Below are 21,968 nucleotides of genomic sequence, written 5' to 3'. Positions count from 1 at the left end.
CATTTTATATCAATGATTACTCGTATATCAACTAATAGAACGCAATAGCGTAATCTACTTCAAGGATGGCTGCAATGGACACAGCTAGGGGGTTATTTGATGAATGCACAACCCCTTTAGAGACTCCTCGAAAAATATCAGATATAAGCACAAATGTATTCATTTTAGAACGAAAAACGCTTAAACATTTTAAACAAGTTGTCAGACATAAAAAACGATAAATACGTAAAATAATCAAAATAAAACAATTGATCCCGTAATGGCTATGTTTAGTTCGGTAAACTCATGCTCATGCTGTGTATACACTGGTTTAATAGCCAATTGCGAGCATACTCCTTGCGGAGTTATGCAAACAAGACAATGGTGATGAAACCCTCTGACTAACACTTTCACGTTCGTTTAAATTTCGCAACGTAAGATTTGGCAATGTCGTAAACAATTATATATATATACCGCATCACCTGTCGGTTTTTGATAGTTGTTCGAGAAAACTCACGGCTATAACATAGAACAATAATTCAAGTCTCTATTTATATTTGGCAAAAATGACGTCCAAAACTGAAAATGGAAAATACGTCAAAAGCCCATTGGAAAAGTGAGTTTTTAAATGTTTATTTTTCATAATATTAAAAAATAAATAAACTTACTAAATAATTTCTGATGATGAACTAAACTTTATAAAATGTCTTATAGGATAAAATGAAATCAATAATGCATACGTCATTCAGCAACAATAGTACATTGCTTTAAAAGTGAGAAAATACCATAAAATAAAACTTGTTTCCAAAGAAGTTTTCATACATGATATAACGCGGCTATACTATATGTACCAACTGCGGTATAGAAAATAGTTCAAGATAAACACATATTAATATTTCCGTATTTTTTTAAACATTCTTTAAAGACTTCTTTATACCCGAAAAAAGTTGATTGAAATAGCCTATAAAGGGTATTTAAAAGTAATTGAAATTAATAGTATGTACTATATCGACATTTTCTTTTCAATATACATGTATAGACGTTACATTAATGCAATATATAAATTTAAAATATTTGCATTTATTTTGTGTATTTTCGATCTTTAAAAAGGATTATTATACATAAATGAGTGTTTTCATTACGCCATTTCGTACTATATTCGGCCACATGGTTCTGTGACCTTTTGGTAAATAAATGTTCTGTTCTGTTTCAATCAATGTTATAACTAGATTAAGTGATTCAAAAAGCTCTCTTAACTTTACAGCAAACTGTCGTTCAAGCTTCTGATTATCGGGGACAGGGGTGTGGGTAAGACCAGTCTCCAGCTTAGATTCTGTGTAAGTACCCCCATACCCAAACTTCCCTACCCTATCGCCCCACAAACGATACCCGCAACAACCATGCCTCATTCCCTCACCCTCAACCGGATGAATAGTTATAGCACCATTAAATTCAGTCGTGGCTTCAATGACTGTCATAGCATGCTATGCAGGTTATTCCAGGATTGATCGCATTTTTTCTTGCGTTTATGCTGTATCAACGCAGTATGGAACGCGAGCAAATTCCATGATAATGGAAAGAAATGAGCACAAAACACGGTATTTCTACCTTATGAGACGATAGTATACTGCAGTAAATCTTCTAGCTTTCACCAATCATTTAATTGGGCTTTCTGCTATTAAATACACGGTTACAATCTTGTTATCAGTAATTAATATTTTCCATAAATGTATTATTTAGTAAGTAGTTAAAGGTTTATCAGTCAAAAATGATGTTTGTATTACATTTGTATGTATTGACTTTAAATAAGAGTGTCACTTTAAATATAACAGTCACATTTTAATACATATAACAAGTTGAAGATTCAAATCAATAAAGTGATGACCTTTAATAAATTGACACAGCATGTATTCGTTGAATATGTTTATTTTATACTATATACATTGCCTCATGTACATTGTCAGTTTATAATTTAAAACACATGGTATACATTTTATTTCGTGATCTAGTGAAGATGTCCAAGATGATTTAACTAAAAACATATTTTAAACGCTCAAACTCATTTTCGTTCCAGAACGACACCATAGAATATCACCCCTGTTCGCTCGCTATTGACTATGTGAGTTTATGAACAAAAATATGAATTTTAGTTAATTATTTTTTAACCAAATGTAATAGATATGACATACTTTTAAAGTCAATTCAATGAAAGTGCACCACTCCAGGTTCCAGTATCACAAGTATACTTAAAGCTGCACTCTCACAGATTTACCATTTCAACTTTTTTTATCTTTTGTCTTGGAAAGAGCAAATTTTCCCGTAAATATCTGCAAACCAATGATATAAGACTGCTGACCAAAGATCAGATCGCATATTTTCATATTTTCGTTAGAAAATTAATGTTTTATGGCTTAAACCGTTACTAACGATTTAAAAACAAGAGGCCCAAAAGGGCCTATGCTCTACTGGCATGGCTCTTGTGGTCATTTTCAATCCAGAGCATGTACGTTTGAGTAATAGGCAACAAATACATAGTTCACTTTTTGTGTTTGGGTTAGCTGAAAACGCTGCACGTTCAACATCTGAGGACAGGAAGTGTTGTAAGCAGATAAGTTGCATGAACTATTTTAATATGTGCCAAGTAAAGGTTATCTGAGAGTAAAAAATATTTGCTTTCAAAACTGTACTCATGGTCAAAATTTCATTTCTGTAGCTTTAAAAAAAATTCGGTCAAAGGTCAATGTCAAGGACATCCGAGGACAACATTAATGCTTGTTTGCAACACTGTTCACATGGTCAAAATTTCATTACTGTAGCTTTAAAAATTAAAAAGGATGGGGCCAGCTTTTGCCCAAGGGGCATTATTTCAAATGTTTTCAAATGCATCATATGATGCTCCACAACAAATATCAAAGGTATGGGCCTTATGGTTTGAAACAAGAAGATTTTGAAAATATTTCTTAAATAAGTCTCTAGGAAAATTGTAACACCCAGGGCAGTGCCAGTTTTGACCCAAGGGACATAATTTAAACAACCATGGTAGTGGACCACTAAATAAAGCCTTGTTCAAAATAGCAAGGATTTGCCTAGTGGTTTCAGACATCAAGGTTTTTAACATTTCCCAATTTAAAGGGGGGGGGGGGGGGGGGGGGGAGTCCATCCCTTACAAAGAAAAGAGAACTCTTCCCGGGGTCTCCGCCAACGTTGCCGAGGTCGTTTGCGTTGCCGCACTGGTACCTTCGGGATGATCTCCGTAGGGGGGAGGGGAGGGAGCAGTAATGACGCCAGGGGCATAATTTGAACAAACCTTCACAAGCAATTGTGATTTTACATGTAAACTTGGCTAAAAGTAGACTTCGCTCATGTAGACTTGGCTAAAAATAGACTTAGCTTAAAAAAGCTTTCAAGACCCATAATCCAGGCATGCATGGGCAGATCTGTCTGGTTTTCAAAAGAAACCGAGTTCTAATGGATATCTAAATACTGTACAAGTTTCATCGAGATACAATCAAAACTGAAGACTGTATCATGATTACAAACAATTGTTTACAGACGAACGTTTTTTTTAATACTTTCAATGCCCATAATCTAGGCATGCATAGGCAAATCTGGCTGGTTTTCGAAAGTAACCAAGCTCTAATGGATATCTAAATACTGCACAAGTTTCATCGAGATACAATCAAAACTGAAGACTGTATCGTGTTCACAAGCTAGTGTTTACACAATAACATTTTTTATACTATCAAGGGCCATAATCTAGGCATGCATGGGTGGATCTGGCTGGTTTTCTAAATATTGCACAAGTTTCATCGAGATACAATCAAAACTGAAAACTGTATCGTGTTCACAACCAATTGTTTACACAATAGCATTTTTTATACTACCAAGGCCCATAATCTAGGCATGCATGGGTGGATCTGGCTGGTTTTCGAAAGGAACCGAGCTCTAATGGATATCTAGATACTGTACAAGTTTCATCGAGATACAATCAAAACTGCAATTGTTTACAGACGCACGGACGCACGAACGCACGGACGCACAGACGCACATACTACGTACACATTACCATCGCATAAGCCTTTGGCCAGTAGAGCTAAAAATGCATAAAACATCAATTTTTGAACTTAAATATCAAACTCTGCGATCTTATATCTTGGCAGCAGACTAATATAACTGGTTTTCATGGTTCTCGCTCCAGGACAAAAATAATAAAGAGTTGTCAAAATGTTCAATCTGTGAGAGTGCAGCTTTATATCAAATTTCAATCTTAAACTCATTTTACCATATAGCATATTGCAGCAAAAATTAAAAAGCGTATGTTTTTACACCTTTTAAGAACGCATTTTCTCATAGAATATGTTGATTAAAATTTTGTCAAAATTCCAAAGAAAAAAAAGGAAATATCCTTAAGCATAAAATGCAATTGTGTACAACTTACTGTTTTTAAACAATTACTGAAGTATATAGTTTGCCTTTTCTTCGAAATATGACAAAACGTGTTTTCACATTCTATGGAAAAAAATACTATGCTTATATGTGGTAAAATGAGTTGAGACTGAGATTGAGATTTGACTTGAGTATTTTGTGATGTTGCGGCCAGGTGGAGGAGTTTATTGATATGCATGTATCATCACCTGTGTTTTTGAATTTTTTCAGAGATACAAAACAGTAACAATGAATGGGAAGATGATAAAACTCCAAATAGTACGTGGCAAAAGTATACGCAATTTAATGAAACATAATTAAAAATAAAATGTTTGAATCTTGATAATGCACATGAAAATTAGTTGCATTCTAAGTGATGCAGGTAATTACAGTTTAAATGACTTGCTCATGTTTTTGGACCAAAAATTAGTTTTCTCTGAAAACACTTATTTTAGCATTCTTTTACTCTATGATATCGAAATTGCAGAAGAAATACAGTTATAGCTTAAAAAAGTATTTTGGTATACGATGGGGTTCGATACCACGCTGATAAAGTCAAGATTTTTTTTGAGAAAACAGCAGGCTAGTCCACAAGGCCACGGGGACTTTAACATAAGTGGTGGATATTTTGACCCCTTAACGATACATTGATAACATCACGTGATAATGTCAATAAACCAATCACGCAACACCACAGCCCTTATTAATTTTCAATCGCGTTATAAACGCTAACGAAAATTGTGGTCTTCAAAGACGATATTTGAGCAATTATCAACATTTGCTGAAAGGTTTCAGCTTTTGAAATTTTATTTTAACACTCCTTATGATTTGCCACACTTTATTTCGTACATGTAATAAAAAAGTGCATTTTATAAACCATGAGCGAGTTACTTTAAAATACCTTTTCTAAAATCGTAGACAAGGGAGATGAAATGAAGGAAAAATACGGAGGTTCAAATAAGGAAAAACACGGAAATATACTATCCATAGTACTTATCATTCCGGTTCAATGATGAACATTCAAGTGATTGTTAAACAAATGTGCGTCGATTCTCATCTGACTTATGTCACACAATTCCTCAAATTTTGAACAACTATTGACACTGTGTTCCTTTTTACAAAGTCCTTCTTATTACCCCTACAGTGGGACACTGCGGGCCAAGAACACTTCCACACACTCAGGAGGCCCTTCTACAGAGGTACCCATGGAGTAATCATCGTATTCGACCTCACTGACATGGTACGATATATATATATTTATGTATTGCTCAACGTCAAGGTACTAAGTCACAGGCCGGGTCGAACTCGTATGGATGAAGGGAAAACGTAACACAAGCTTTGAATGAAAATAGGGCATTTATTAATGCCATAAAAGTGTTTTTACGAAATATCGTAAAATAAAACATAAGTGTCAATAGCATGTGTATAATAACATTTCCCGAAATACATATCTGGGTGGAAAAACCGCCAAGAAAATATATATATATATATGATTGTGTGCCGCAATGCCGTTCTATCAGGGGACCCAACAGACACATAATCGTCTTTAACTTTATTGAACTGGTTCGTAAACAACCCCGTAGCCAACACGATCACCAAGGCTTTCTATCGTGGTACCCATGGAGTAATCACCGTATTCGACCTCACTGACATGGTACGATAGATATATGATTTTGTGTCGCAGCGGCCTTCTATCAGGGGACTCAACCGAGTCATGATCGTCTTCAACTTCATTGACCAGGTACGTAAATACCTCGTACCCTCAACAAAGTCACCAAAACCTTCTGTCGGAGTATCCATGTAGTCATCGTCGTATTCGACCTCACTGACGTAGTTAGTTTTTTTATATACAAATATATGATTTTGTGCTACGATGGTCTTCGATCAGGGAACTCAACAGAAACATAATCGTCTTCAACTGCATTGACCTGGTACGTAAACTACTTTGTACATGCTTTAAAAACACAACGCATGGGGCCCAATTTGTAGACATTGGCCCGATTGTTCAGAACTTCGTTAAAGTTAACAACCTGTTAAACGACATCATTGTTAACTTTTAAAGGTGAACTATTTATGATGTGCTCATATATTTAAACAAAACAAGTACAGCTGAAACAGTTGTCTCACCTTTTGTTAGGAATACTGCAAATCATCTGTGTATATGTGAAACTTACAGAGCAATGTTGACTTGAAATTTAACAACGATGACGTTAATAACGTTGTTAACTTTAACAAAATTCTGAGCAATCGGCCCATTGTTGGTTGTATATTATATTCATTCCGCATGAAAAACGTGAATGTGCGTACACGCACACCCTTAAAAGAAACCAATGTCAACGGAGGCAAAAACCTTCACATGATAAGTATAGACGGCAGGCGGACAGGCAGGGTGTTAAGTGATTATTATATAGGACACCCGCAATTCTTTTAGGGAACTCTTACAACGTTTTATTCGTTAGTCAGCATCTCATTTTTTGAACGTTATCCTTGGTAGCACTTAGAATACTCGATCACTTTGGTACAGGAATCATTCACATTGCTTTTACAGGAGACGTTCCAGAACGTGGAACGCTGGACGAAGGAAGTGGAGGAATATGGCGAAAGTCACGTGGTCAAACTCATCGTGGGCAACAAGTTGGATCTCAAGGACAAGCGCGTGGTCACCTTCGAGATGGGAAAAGTAAGTAATGATCCAATTTCTTTGAAACTTGGTCTGAATCTTCTGAACCAATATTGTTAAAGTATGGTTCCGGTTAAGTGAAAAATGGCCACCAGAGTATAGACGGACCTTGTTAATGGTTCTGGTTAATATGGGCATGTACGCATGTTTTAAAACCCGACAAGGTACTACAATAACAGAAAATGAGCGTTTTTCATCGGCGACAGGCTAGCATTTTCTGTTCTTGAATTTCCTTGTCACTGCGGTCTTGTGTGATTTCCTGTATATGATGAGGCTCGTTCGCCTTCTAAATCGGGCCATAATAAAGTCCGTTCCTGAAGTGAAAAAGTTGTTGACTTTATAAATGATACACATCACATACCAAACTGAAAGACTCGTGATCATTAGCGATTCCCAGAATTAAAGAAAACGTATCCTCTCAAGGCTAAACAAGTATGCAGAAATTGGTTTGCATTTCAAAAATAATGTGGGTAATGTGCTTGCAATAAACAAAATTGGGGGTTAAGGAACAAAACATCGGTCATGAAACGTGTACAGTCGAGTAATAACCATGAGGTTTGGAAAATAGGAATATATACATGAAAGCACAGTTACAACATACACAGATATGCCATATTTGCCGAGAAAATATGAAAAAATGTGGATAAATTCAACACGTTTAACATGTAAACATTGCCTCTTTAGCCACAATCTGTTCAATAACCTTTTTATCTTTAAAGTTATGATACCAAACTAAGATGTCGATGGAAGAATATATTTTTCGCCACATACTTGACGCATACATTTTTCAAAATGTAAAGAAAAACCAGGCAAAAGTTGGTACATGAATCGGTACTTTTCAGTCTAAATCCGCCATTTTGTTTGCCATTAAACATTTTTCTCACTTAATGTTTGCATGAATAGAAATTACGTCCTCCCCCTTGTCTAATGTTGGTTGTATACTAGGTGAAATGTTGTACGTCGTCCTCTCGTGCCCAGGTTACTATGGTTACGCGGTCTTCCCACACACATGTTTGAAATATAGACGATTAAAAACAATCAATAACCAATATGTTAGTTGTATTTTCGGACTATATAAATGTCATTTGTTCACTTTTAGTCCAGTAATAAGCATTCCCATTGCCGACATATATATAATCATGCTATATGAACAAACGGAAGACCGGAGTTGCACCGGTGTACTAAAATGCAAACAAAATGTGAATATTACTTTAGGAGATAGTGGACTCAGTGTGTGTATACCACGTTATAAATTGCGTCATAAGTGCTACGTCGAAAGGCAACATTTTGCGTTTTCTTCGCCATTTTAAATGAAACATAGCGCAGTCTACGCCGCTTGTACGGTCTTTTACTAGAGTTTGATTGAGGGTTTAGTTTCTTAAAGCACTTCGACAAACCTTTTCACAATACGGCCGTCTGACGGAGCACTGTCAAAACATTATTTTGGTAAAGAGTTTTATCGAAGTGTTCGATGAAAATAATCAATTTCTCAAACTACGGTTATAAAACGAAGGCGGGGCTCTTTAAGCGGCATAGACTGCACTTTGTTTCATTCAAAATGGTGCAGTAAAAGAAAAGAAATTCTTTGTTTTAAGTCTTCATTGTAAGCAAAATGTTGCCTACCGACGTAGCATATATGACATAATTTATCATGTGCTATACACACACTGGGACTGGCTGGGAGTGTAATAATGTAGCGTTGTTTATACCTATACCAGTAGCGTTCACTACTCTTAATACAGTGTATATTGACAGTGTTTCCCCGTTAATTTAACCAACATAATTATTTAACCGACATTTGATGGCGACTTCAGGAACTGGCAGACCGGCTTGGCGCACCATATTTCGAAACAAGCGCTTTGGCCTCTACCCACGTGAAGCCGGTCTTTATGATCTTGACGGCCAAGATAAAGCAGGTGTTTGAGAAGGGCGGCTTCACCCAGTTGACCGATTCCTTTAGGCTCTCAGATGAGAAACCTATGTCCGGGAATGTTTGGGACTGCGGCTGCTGAGTCGGACACCTACATCAAGTTTTCCCAGCCATACCAGACTACATGTATATGATGATTAAATTTGAACATAATATGTGCTTTTAATAATAATCTTCCGATCGCTGGATCGTTTTTTTTTTACCTTGCGCTGGTGAAAACTGCTTTTAAAGTGACACTCTTATTCAAAAGCAATACATACACATGTTTTACAAACATAAATGTTGAGTGACCTTTAACTATTTTTTAATTATTAACGCAAAAATATTAAATGATTGGTGAGTGCTAAAAGATTAACTGTGATCTACTTTCGTCTCATAAGGTAGAAATACCGTGTTTTCTGGAACATTCTTTCAACTTCAACTCGGTATCCTTCATAAGAACAGTTGTTTTCGACATTTATTCATCCTTTTCAGTATATTAAAACAACTGTATTAATTTTGATAAATCTTAATTTGGGAGTAAGAGTGCATATTTAATGGAAATGTATTGAATATGGGACGTATGTGCAAACTTATACATGTACTTACATGAATATGATTTATCACTTATAACAGTACAAGAACAGCTAGTGCGTGGATCAAAAATGTAGAAATAAGGAATTGTTCTAAGATTCTGCTCTGAAATAATTGACACAAAAAACACGAGTCAATGACGTCTTGGAATGGACAGATCTTGGGGCAGAATGAATTGCCTCTGATTAATAATGCCAAGACAAGACCAAGACATTTGTTTTTAATTGTTTCGTTGTATTATGTTTTTCAGTTCTATACCTCTTGCTTGTAATACACTTAAACACTGACATTTTTGCTCTTCAATTATTTACGAATTATTATCGTGATACGCACAGCAAATATATGCAAAATTCTCTAACCTGGAATCAAACAGTGTTTCAAAAATAGCGACAACTTACAAACGCTCATTCGGAGCTCCTCGGCCATTTTTTTCAAAAACAACCTCGGATTATGCCGGTACATCAGCTGAAGTAGTTCGCATTTTTTAAATTATATCGTTGATTAATTTTAGTGTTTTAGAGTTGTATAAATTGATCTAAGTTTAAATTGATTACCAGTGAAGTGTATTAATGCAAACCTAATTAAGATTTTCAAGAGTAAAGACATAAAGTTTAACTGCTAAATAAAATTACTACGCGATCTACTTGCAGCGGACTTAAACGTACCTCTTTTTGAGTATGTAAACCGTCCAAATACATCCGAGGTTGTTTTTGAAAAAAATGGCCGAGGAGTTCCGAATGACAAACGCTGGAAGTCTATTTTTCTAAATTAATCAAGGAGCAAAACTCAAACATTTAACCATGACTATATGATTTGCTTCACAAGAGCATACTAGTTGGTTACAGTCAATATGTGTTAATATATTCATAATATTATAGTTATAATATTAAATAATAATTAGTTTCTAATATTTGAAGCTGAAAGCTGCCCCATGTATCAAGTCAGGGTTAAAGGCCTAGTTGAAGAAATGTTTGGCATGACAATCCCCTGCTGTGCATCTCCTGCTAATTGCACTGATGTCACAGTAGGGGCTAATTTCCTGTTTGTTTATTGGATCTGGGCCTTTAAGGTCCATTTCTATAATAAAACCTCCCAAACTGCACCGCATATTCAGATCAGAGATCTGGTAAGAAAATTAGGCAATTATAATATGATTTGAATAACTCTTGAATCTTATTAGTTAAGTTTAAACATGATCTATTTTACAACGATTGTGAAGAAAGCTATGCTAACTTATACTAAATCACTCTCGTTGGCACGATGTTGCGCGAGAGTGTGTGGGTTTCGGTTGTGGGGGAAACTGGAGTACCGGAGTAAACTCATTTGTCTGGCTTAGTGACCACTTACCAAACTCACATGCACCCAGGCCGGGAATCCAACCCGGGTCGCCTTGGTGAGAAGGGAATACACTAACCACTCTGCTTACCAGACAACCAATCTTATTCAAAACTAGATCAGTACTGGAGGAAATTTTTGAAAGGCCGAGATAACATTCCTGGTGGGGTTCACAACACAAACCTCTTGGATGAAAAGAAAAAAAAACTATACCAATAGGCCACTCTCATCATGGTTGGGTTCAAACCCACAACCTCTTGGGTAAAAGGTGGACACCTTCACCACAAGACAACTCTTATCCTATTAAGTCATGTTTTAATGAACAATTCATAAATTCAAAAATTAATGATCAACAATTTATTGCAGAACAGATATATGAATCTAGTATCAATGCCACCATCTTGGAGGTCAAATACAGAAGTAAAGTTACAACCCTCAGTAAATTACTAAAACATTCTCATTTTGTTAATTCACAGAACATTCATGTAATTCCAACAAGACTTGACAATGCAGATTGTTGTTAAAAAACAACCCTTGTAACTAAAAAGAAATCAAATATATGTATGTTATATATACATGTTTATATATATATATATATATATATATATATATATATATATATATATCAATAACCAGATATTAACCAGTCAGATTGCATTCAAATGAGTTGATAATGAATCACACTTATGATCAGTTGTCCAGTGTAATTTCTCATATTATTTTAATTTTAAAGTTCAGTCTTAAATCCCATTTCAGTTTCAAGTTTTTGGAGCACCATATGCATCTGGCATTCTTTCTATGGAGTACCTGAAACATAACATTTTATACTGTCAGATCAAAGTCTTCAATGAGCGTTCGACAAAATATCGCAGAACAATAATTTCTAAACTGATATTCTAAAAAGATAGTATCACTTCTTAAATATATCATTTAAAAAAAGCGATATTATGTTGCTAAAATGAGCCAATTTGTATACAGTACTTTGAAGGTTCAATTATTTTTAGAAGATTATGTAAAAATCAAAAATTACATTTGAATTTTTTATAACAGTATAGCCACAAAGTGATGATCAATAGTCATTAGTGTTGTTAGTACAACAGAGTCCGAGTTTTGGAGTTCAATGCATAAGAAAACCTAAAAATTGGCTATGATTCCGGCTTGTTCCTAACTATCGTCCCAGACACTCCTACCCAAACATCATATATACCTGTACAACTACTGGTAATATAAAAATATGTATTTTCCGATAGCTAATTTTCGAGTTATTCAAAGTTTTATCATTATGTGTCAACATCACCGAAAATTTCTTTAATATATTTTTTTCCAATAATAAACTCATTAAGTTAGACAAGTTTATAGACAAAATCAAGAAGATAAGTATGTGCGCTTCCCCCATCTGATCTGCGTGAGCTACATATCATTAAAGTTTTGTTCATTCCTTTCATGTGTAGAATATTACATATCCCGGATTTTTAAAACTAGCCTGGTCCATATTCATTAACTTCTTGAGTCTGCGAAGCAGAACAGTGAATTCTTAAATGTCATAAATTATCTTTAATCTAGTCATTTTGGAAGGAAAATGTGTATCAGTGAATAAATCATAGACATTTTTGTTGCTACATATCTCACAAGTTTATCCAATTATTGTTCTTCTAAAAAAGTTGCACAATAAAATGAAAATTTGCAGTCTTGAGTTACAAATCCAGACTCATCACCAAAGTAAATATGGACACTGGACTTAATTAAATATACCTGTGTTGTTGGAGATACATGATGGGAACTCCTGGGATTTTCCGTATACGTCTTTTCAAGTCCTTATCACATGTGGCTGCGATATAACACTTGTGCTGTAACATAACGTAACATAACATAACATAATATTTATTGTAGTACAAGGCCTCCGGCCCAAAATACAAATATCAGAGAAGTACAAAATAGTGGTGAAAAAGTTATGCATATATAAGTAGTATAAATTTTAATTTTTATAATACAAAATATATCAGACAAATATAGCTATGATAGAAAACTAACAATCACGAATGAATTCATCCCTAATACCAAAAGCCTTTAAAATATAGTTTGCACCGGATAATACACTTTGCCTATTGTAGTCTGATTATATTTTGTAAAACAAGTGAAGCGTAATAATTCTATGTTTAAGTTGGTCATTCAAGTAAGTGTGTCTGACATCATCATAAAGTCATTTAATATGGGTAAACAAGTTATACATGAACATTTATCAGCCAATTACCCCGGTAGAATAGAAGAACATGTGGCATTCACATCATTTGTCTCCAGAAATCAACAAGAGATCACAGAGCGAACAACAACGCTTATTTGTTTTCCCTTTCTCACAGTCAAACAAGGGGTATAAACGTCGTTAAACCCAGAGTAATCAGCCTTCCACTATACGTGCGTATTGTCTCGAGCAAAGCGTATACCAAGTTTCATTTGAATATCTTGAACGGTTATTTAGTTATGATCAAGGTAAAAGTTATTCCACAACGCGGCTGTCACTGACACCAATGCTTTCACAATACCTCGACATTTTTTCTCTATAAAACATGAGCTAGAATAGAGATCTTGTCCAAAAAATGGTTGTTTTAAATTACAAACACAAGTCATGAACAAGCAGTTATGAAAATTAGAATATTGAGCACCATGAACAATAAGTCAGAATCTATTTATGTGTTTTGGCCTCTGAAAGTTGCAGCACTCCTATTTAGTTATATTCAATTTAGACCTTCAAGCATGTACTAAGTAGCCAGTATTGCCATTGGAGAATTATTTTTTTTCTTTTGTCAAATGTTTCTCGTCAGGGTTTGTGTTGTTGGAAAAAGCCAGGTAATACTTATACAGGTGCATAGATTGCAACTCAATTTTGATAGACAGATTTATTGACCGCTTTTGTTATTAATTACCTGTGTCACTCTTTGCACGATGCAGTCATCAGCGTATGTTCCTTTATGAAGGCATGGAAGCCGGATAAACCTATCATCTTTCACGATCCTGAAATCAAATATTTCGATCATATTTTACAATACTGAAATCAAATATTTCAATCACATTTCACAATACTGAAATCAAATATTTTGATTATAGTAAAACACGATAACACAATGATGCAAACATAAAGCATAAAGACCTGGAGAGCTATGCTATCTATCGAGCACTGTACAACTAAATCCTATGCGATGGTACGTTAGCATAGAGCACCACCTAGGTCACTGTGGCTAAAATATTGCGGCATTGCAGATAATGCTATTTCGATACAGAATGTTGAATAGAATATCTGCATAAAACAAACAGTGAAAACTACATACACCTTCTCACAGCAGTTCATAAATTTTTCTGTTCTATTTTTATTGTTAACTTATTAATTTTTAACTGGATAGCACTATATACATGTAATATTGCGACATTGCTTAGCTAAATAGCACTCATTGTGGAACTCCCTTAGCCTATGCATGCACCCAAGAAGCATCTATGCTCACAAGGCTTCCGTTAAAGGAAGTGTATTACTCCCTGAAATTAGTTAAAACTTCAAAATTGATTCCTTGAAAGTACAAAAACTTCCATAATTTCGAAGAAATTGTTCAAAGTTGAATATTTGGAAGTTCAGAGTATCAAAACCTGTTGTCATTATTACTTTTATAGTCACAATTTTGATCAGTCTTTATGTAAAATGAAGTATTATGATATAAATCTGTGAACTTGGCAAGTTTTAGTTGTAAGTTATTTGATTTTTAACATACTACAAGTAGTGGAAAAGAATATTGTATTCGGGAGACTTTAACTTCCACATTTCAGTGAAAAACTTCCAATATTAATGGACAGGGAGTTTCAAATTCTTAATGGAAGCCCTGTTTTCACTGTACTAATTTAATAGATTTAATTTAATAATAATTTATAAATAGTCAGGCAGGGTTCGAATTTAGACTCGCATGCTCGCAAAATGCGAGCGACATTTGGAAATTGCGAGTGACTTTTATTCAAGCTCGCAAAATTCTGAGAGTGGCTTTTTCTAGACAACAAAATGTTACAAGGAAAGTAGAGTAAACATGAACTTAACTCCGCTACGTAGTCGAGTGTAAACAGCCTATATCAGTGGAATGTTTACTCTACCAGAGAAGTCAGTACGGAGTCACGCTCTAGTAAGTTTTCAAAAATAGAACAAATACAGAAAAGGCAATACTCGAATCTTTCTGGGATGCTCCGAGGCGTGCATTATACAAAGTGAATACAAATGACGTAATCACCTAGCTCAATCATTGGCTAAATTTAGCGCTTTCGCGCACTATAAGTAAAACCCATCAACCTTTGAATATCCGCCCAACTGTCAAAGTGAATAGACAAATAGATAAATTTTATAGTCCAAAGCATCCACGCTACATTTACTGTTGCTTTTATTCATTTTAAATTTATAATGTTATTGTTTTTAATACTTATCTATAGACTTAATGAAATCTGCAGCGTGCTTGCCGTATGAGTATTGCCTGATGGCGAGGGTAAATATACCCCCCCCCCCCTTCAAAGTGAACAATTTGTTATCAAAAAAGCGGCCAGCATCCGATGAGTCATTTGTACCCCCCAAAAAGAATAAGCCATCAACAAGTTCTAGTAGTTGAGTCACTCAAGATTGATATTTTTAATATTCATAATATGTCTTAGGTGTAAATATACATCTACTTTAATTAGACAATATTATAAGGGAATAAAGCAAATAATAAAATTGCAAGTTGATTTTTCATTTTGCGAGTTGCCTCAAAAAGCACTCGCAAAATTTTGCGAGTGCTCCTCAAAGTTAAATTCGAACCCTGTCAGGTATTTGGACTCTTGAGTAAATTACTTTTTGTGTTCAGGAACAGAAACATTTGTTAGAATGTGGTCAATTGAAGCCACAAAGTCCACACACTCATTCACAGTTTTATTCAGGCAAGCCAGCAAGTTTTGTTATGTCTTACAAATACATTAATCTGCTTATTTATGTCTTACAAATACATACGTCTGCTTATTTATGTCTTACAAATACATACATCTGCTTATTCATGTCTTACAAATACATACGTCTGCCTATTTATGTCTTACATATACATAAGTCTGCCTATTTATGTCTTACAAAAACATACGTCTGCCTATTTATGTCTTACATATACATTTGTCTGCCTATTTATGTCTTACAAAAACATACGTCTGCCTATTTATGTCTTACAAAAACATACGTCTGCCTATTTATGTCTAACATATAAATACGTCTGCCTATTTATGTCTTACAAAAACATACATCTGCCTATTTATGTCTTACAAAAACATACGTCTGCCTATTTATGTCTTACAAAAACATACGTCTGCCTATTTTTGTCTTACAAAAACATACGTCTGCCTATTTATGTCTTACAAAAACATACGTCTGCCTATTTATGTCTAACATATAAATACGTCTGCCTATTTATGTCTTACAAAAACATACATCTGCCTAATTATGTCTTACAAAAACATACGTCTGCCTATTTATGTCTTACAAAAAACATACGTCTGCCTATTTATGTCTTACAAATACATATATCTGCCTATTTATGTCTTACAAAAACATACATCTGCCTATTTATGTCTTACATATACATACGTCTGCCTATTTATGTCTTACATATACATTTGTCTGCCTATTTATGTCTTACAAAAACATACGTCTGCCTATTTATGTCTTACAAAAACATACGTCTGCCTATTTATGTCTTACAAAAACATACGTCTGCCTATTTATGTCTTACAAAAACATACGTCTGCCTATTTATGTCTAACATATACATACATCTGCCTATTTATGTCTTACAAAAACATACATCTGCCTATTTATGTCTTACAAATACATACATCTGCTAATAGCCCATTGCCTTACAATTTCTGACTGTTTTATGTATATAATTGAAACCCTACCTTCTTGCCACCTGGTATTTGGACCCTAGTTTTTCCAGCTCAGCCATTACACAGTCAGTGATATACGGAATACCTGGGGAACCAAACAAAACACATGTATCAAGTTATACAAGTGGAAGGTTATTTCAAACTACACCAAAGAAGCGCAAATATATAAATCTAAACAAATCCTGATTTTTTCACAAGACTGGACTGGATTCGGGCATGCACGCTTGTGCTTATTTTGATCACCATAAGAGAACAGTAAGAAGTGGTTCAGGTTTATCTGTTTCAGTTGACAAAAGGGGCTCTTACAAACACAAAAGGCTTTGGTTGACTAACCTCAAAAGCAAGACAAACTACCATCAATAACAAAAGTGGAAAAAAAAGGTACTATAATCAACCAGTGTGTGTATACCACGTGATATATTACGTCAGAAAGCTACATTGGAAGGCAATATTTTGTAACATTTATGACGTAACTTATCACGTGGTATACACACACTGACAACACTCCTTTGATGTTCAGACATCAAAAAAGATTATAAAACTTTTTTTTTAAACCATTGGCAAAGGGAAAGGTAAAATTTACTTACTGTAAACTAGTGGCAGAAATGAGCAAATAGTTTGCAGAATTTGATTAGAACTTTTAACTACCGGGTACATACATTTCAAGCTAGGAATCATCAGTACATCAGAATAATCAGATATTCCACTTGATACAAACAAAACCAGTCTATCCATCATTTAACAATAAAAATAATTACTACTCGAAAATGTGTTTCAAAAAATCATCTGTGACATTCAATATTACTAAATTTGAGTGAGTTTACATGACTGTATGCTTATTTATTTTAATTCTATTGTGAAGACAGCTGAAAGCTGAAATGAATCACCCTCAAGTCCGTTTCCTGGGTAGAAACCAGTAAAGTCCTCCTTTTTTAGAGGTCAAGAAACATTCCACTGGTTGGGATCGAACCATTGACCTCTTGTGTGCGAGGCAGACACCTATACTAGTAGATCACTCTCACACTAAGACTTGAGTTGACTCCCACATCAACTTGAACTTACATTTGGCATAAAGACAGTCCATCATTCCCTGGATTACATCAATCTTATTCTTGATGGAGAAGTTGACAAAGTTAGTGTCCACCAGAACATGATATGGTGGGCCGAGCTGTGTGTTGTATTTGAAGTAGAGGGCCGTGGATGCCTGTGGCCTGTACAAAACAGTATTGGTAATTAGAACAAGAGATGTTAGTGAAACATTTATGCCCCCTTGGGAGCCAAATTGTTAGTAGGATTTGGACACTTAAATAAAATATGGACAATCAGAAAACCTTTTTTCAGCTTACAGTCACACTGACCTTGACCTTTGACCCACTGACCTCAAAATCAATAGGGTTCATCTGCTGGTCATGACCAATAAGCCTACCTAGTATGAGGTCCCTGGGTCAAAGCGTTCTCAAGTTATTGATCGGAAACCGTTTTTCATGTTAAGGTCACACTGACCTTGACCTTTGACCCACTGACCTCAAAATCAATAGGGTTCATCTGCTGGTCATGACCAATACACCTACCAAGTATGAGGTTCCTGGGTCAAAGCGTTCTCAAGTTATTGATCGGAAACCGTTTTTCATGTAAAGGTCACACTGACCTTGACCTTTGACCCACTGACCTCAAAATCAATAGGGTTCATCTGCTGGTGATGACCAATACACATACCAAGTATGAGGTCCCTCGGTCAAAGCGTTCTCAAGTTATTGATCGGAAACCATTTGGTATTCCGACCGACCGACAGACAGACAGACCGACCGACCAACCGACCGACCGACATGTGCAAAACAATATACCCCACTTTTTTCAAAAGGGGGCATAAATATATTTGTGCAGATTAATGTGTTCTGGGTATCTTATAACAGAGGCATCTTAAGATTTGTTTACGGTAACATACTTCAACTCAAGTGTAAAATTTTGCATTGTTATAAATGTATTTCCTTATTCTTTTAAATGGAGCTTTCATTTTAAAAAAAACCTTTCAGTATCAATATTGTAATTGCAGAATCTACACTAAGCATAATACTTTCTACCTGCGGAATAAAACAGTCAAGGAAATGTTGAATTTTAAGGTGCAGTTTTAACTTAAGATGCTTCTGTAATATGGCCCCTGGGGGTCTAAAGATAAGGTATTTAGTATTTACTGGTAAGGACACATTATGATGATGTAATACTTAATTTAGAAATAAGGTTAAGCAATAATGAGATAATGTTAGGAACATAACTCCCTAGCATAAACTGAACTATTATTATTTTAAGGTTATTGCATGGTAAAACCAGGCTCAACTATGCCTATTCAAGTCTGAGACAGTGTCCAAAATCTGTCTTATAACGTTTTCTTACTAACTTATACAAATCAATGGCATTAAAGGAATATCTTTTCAACAATAGCATTATCAATTATAATAATATTGTTATTTCTACACAAGACCATGAAATTCATATACAAAGTACATACAGATGTCTCTCTGACATGTTCAGTAAGTTCTTCTTCTTCTTCTTTTCCTTTTTTCTCGTATCTCGGTCTTTGGTTTTGCTAAAAGAAACATCAAATCTCTGTTAAATCCACATTCTTCCAAACTTCCAACATAAGCAATAAGCTCAATAATGCATCGAAAAAAATTTGGTTAATATTGTGGGATCATCAGAACAACAATTATATCATATGATCACTTCTTAGATTTTGTAACCCAAAGTAAAAATAGTATTTATACTGAAGCAAATTTTATTTAAAACACAGCTATCACTCAGAAATGGAAGATACTTATAAACTTGATCAGGGTATCCAACTGTGAGTCTTTTAAGCTGACAAATCAGATTCATTACAGTAAACACATTGATTCATCTAGATAGTTAAAACATTGATTCATCTACACAGTAAACACATTGATTCATCTAGATAGTTAACATATTGTTTATCTAGATAGTTAACACATTGATTTATCTATACAGTTAATACATAGATTCATCTAGATAGTTTACACATCGATTCATTTATACAGTTAACACATTGATTCATCTATACAGTTACCACATTGATTCATCTATACAGTTAAAACATTGATTCATTCTAACAATCAATACAATGTACTTACATTCTTGAATCCTTCAAACTAAGAACCCTTTTAACAACTGCATATTGCTTTGTGCGCTTTGTTTTACCCTGAAATTAGAAAAGGAAACAAGACTAATAATATGAGCTATATTCTTTGTTTTTTAAATGCACTGAAATTAAAGCAAAATGCTAAGTATGACAAAAAAATAAACAGATAACTTTTACCTCTCTAAGTAAGACTCTCAGGCCTAAAAAAAAAATACATTTGGTTCGGGTTACCCGACCCTACCTACGGAATAGGCGCCGACCCTACCGTTTTTATAGTCAGTTTGAAAAAAAATGAAAAACTAAAAAAAAAACTAAAAAAAAAAAAAATTTCGTTTTTTTTTTAATTGCTTTTCAATATGTAGTTTAAACCTTAAACGCTTATACAGAAGATAGCTTTAACACCATTCTCCAATGATGAAAATGATATTCTTATATAAAGCCTAATAAAAAAATAAAAAAAAGCCTACCTACCCTACCTATTTTTGAAAAGGATGTAACCCTAACCAAACAATTTTTTTTTTTAGGCCTCACCATAAAAAAGGACAAAAAATGCTTGTAAATAACGTAAGCAAAAGATAACATTATATTTCAGTCCTTTTTGTCTGTTTGCAAAGGGGCATGACTACAAAACTATTTCAAATGAGTGGATGTGGTGGGTATTTGCTACACAGGTGTGTGCAGATAAAAGTCAAAGTCTTGCACAGTTTGTAGTCACTGAAAAGTCAGAGCCCTCACTCAATTTTGGGGGAAGAGTCCGAAGCCCTTTGATAAGGTAAATATTTATCAAGGTTTAACTAAGTTCAATGATTCTATTCTATGTGTATAGACAAGAATAGCTTTTACCAATATCATAACACGCATTTAAAAATTCTACACATATCTATTTCTGTATGAATAAATGGATTTCTAAGTCAGGAGCTCCAGATAAAGTGTCGAAAAGCATGAAAAATTTGCGGTAATCTTTGCCATTCAATGTTGATGTTATTATTAGGAAATTCCAAAATGTGCAACCAGTTTACATGATCTTCTTTACAGAAACAGTTAAAGAGCACCAATGAAATATAGTTTTTTTTCTGCGAGATGAATGACTATTTTTGCTTATGTTCGAGTTCAATCAGAGTGCTGTAGGTGCTAATATAGCGGGGATTGAAGACTATTCAATGTCTGTGACACATCATCCCTTGGGATTAGAAGAATCCCATATAACAAATCTATTATTTTAGACTACTCAAAGACTAAAGCCTAAAAAAAAGTTTCGTTATTATGTCTGTTCCTTTGGAAATTAAATTCGAATGTCTTAACCTTGAGAAAACGACGGAAAACGAACGTGTCCAAATCTTACCAAATTCTGAAAAAAATAAATGTCGCGAAAACATATTACATACAAAAACAAATACCTCATCTAAAGTCATTGATACACACAATAAAAAATTGTCATAAGTATTTGAGTTAATCGATATATTGTGTACTCATTTTATTGAAATTATCTTAACAGATGTCATTAAACTAGTATCTAATATGGTAACTTACCATGCTGAAAACTTTACAACAATGGGGAGCAACTCTGACAAAATATAGTCTAATCGTCCATACATAAATCGGTATAGCTGGTGAGGCGTTGTAATAAGTGAGCTCTACATTTCGAGTTCCTCCCTTGCAAAATCACAATTGTCAACAATTCATGTCCATTTGCCTCCATTGTACATATTGATTCAAATGCGTCGCTTATTATTAGTAAAATAGAGGCAGGGCAAAATGTATCCAAGTCAAAACGTCCCCAATTGGTCAAAATGCCCCAATTCAAAGGTAAAGCGCATTCCCAACGATTGTAAAAATGTCCCCACCCATTTTCAATTATTTATTATGCACAAAATATGGAACAGGAAAGTACTCTGTGCATGTAAGATACAATGATTTATGAAACTACGACACATCCAACAGGCGGTGGGGAACTGATATATTCCGACCAG

At 34.6% G+C, this 21,968-nt stretch overlaps 2 protein-coding genes across 5 annotated transcripts; one reads left to right on the top strand and one right to left on the bottom strand.

The window, feature by feature from the left end:
• Window positions 1–480: 480 nt before the first annotated feature.
• LOC128209650 (ras-related protein Rab-1A-like) lies at window positions 481–10,353 on the top strand. Of its 4 annotated transcripts, XM_052913776.1 has the most exons (8): window positions 481–595; window positions 1,244–1,316; window positions 2,054–2,098; window positions 4,636–4,683; window positions 5,549–5,644; window positions 6,953–7,084; window positions 8,899–9,140; window positions 9,630–10,353. In XM_052913776.1, the coding sequence occupies exons 1-7, from the start codon at window positions 546–548 to the stop codon at window positions 9,094–9,096; spliced, it is 642 nt and encodes a 213-aa protein (XP_052769736.1). In that variant the 5' UTR covers window positions 481–545; the 3' UTR covers window positions 9,097–9,140; window positions 9,630–10,353. The 4 variants fall into 4 exon arrangements, with proteins under 4 accessions (XP_052769736.1, XP_052769735.1, XP_052769737.1 ...); XM_052913775.1 differs by having other exon boundaries at window positions 8,899–10,353; XM_052913777.1 differs by lacking the exon at window positions 2,054–2,098 and having other exon boundaries at window positions 8,899–10,353.
• A 911-nt stretch (window positions 10,354–11,264) lies between these two features.
• On the bottom strand, window positions 11,265–21,561 carry LOC128209143 (rRNA-processing protein FCF1 homolog). The gene is made up of 8 exons (XM_052913039.1): window positions 21,529–21,561; window positions 19,991–20,058; window positions 19,354–19,431; window positions 17,910–18,058; window positions 16,860–16,932; window positions 13,844–13,931; window positions 12,675–12,769; window positions 11,265–11,729 (listed from the first exon to the last, which is right to left on the bottom strand). The coding sequence occupies exons 1-8, from the start codon at window positions 21,529–21,531 to the stop codon at window positions 11,681–11,683; spliced, it is 603 nt and encodes a 200-aa protein (XP_052768999.1). The 5' UTR covers window positions 21,532–21,561; the 3' UTR covers window positions 11,265–11,680.
• Window positions 21,562–21,968: the final 407 nt, after the last annotated feature.

This window comes from Mya arenaria, chromosome 11 (genome assembly GCF_026914265.1).
Source record: "Mya arenaria isolate MELC-2E11 chromosome 11, ASM2691426v1".
NCBI lineage: Eukaryota > Metazoa > Mollusca > Bivalvia > Myida > Myidae > Mya > Mya arenaria.
The sequence above is the reverse complement of the archived record's forward strand: the minus strand, read 5'-3'. Positions and strand labels throughout refer to the sequence as shown.

Coding starts and splice junctions, on each gene's coding strand:
- LOC128209650 (XM_052913776.1), top strand. CDS start 546: ATGACGTCCAAAACTGAAAATGGAAAATACGTCAAAAGCCCATTGGAA. Junction 1,317..2,053: donor GTCTCCAGCTTAGATTCTGT/GTAAGTACCCCC, acceptor TTTTCGTTCCAG/AACGACACCATAGAATATCA. Junction 2,099..4,635: donor GTTCGCTCGCTATTGACTAT/GTGAGTTTATGA, acceptor GAATTTTTTCAG/AGATACAAAACAGTAACAAT.
- LOC128209143 (XM_052913039.1), bottom strand. Junction 19,432..19,990: donor AGTTTGAAGGATTCAAGAAT/GTAAGTACATTG, acceptor TGTTTCTTTTAG/CAAAACCAAAGACCGAGATA. Junction 11,730..12,674: donor ATGTATCTCCAACAACACAG/GTATATTTAATT, acceptor GTTATGTTTCAG/GTACTCCATAGAAAGAATGC.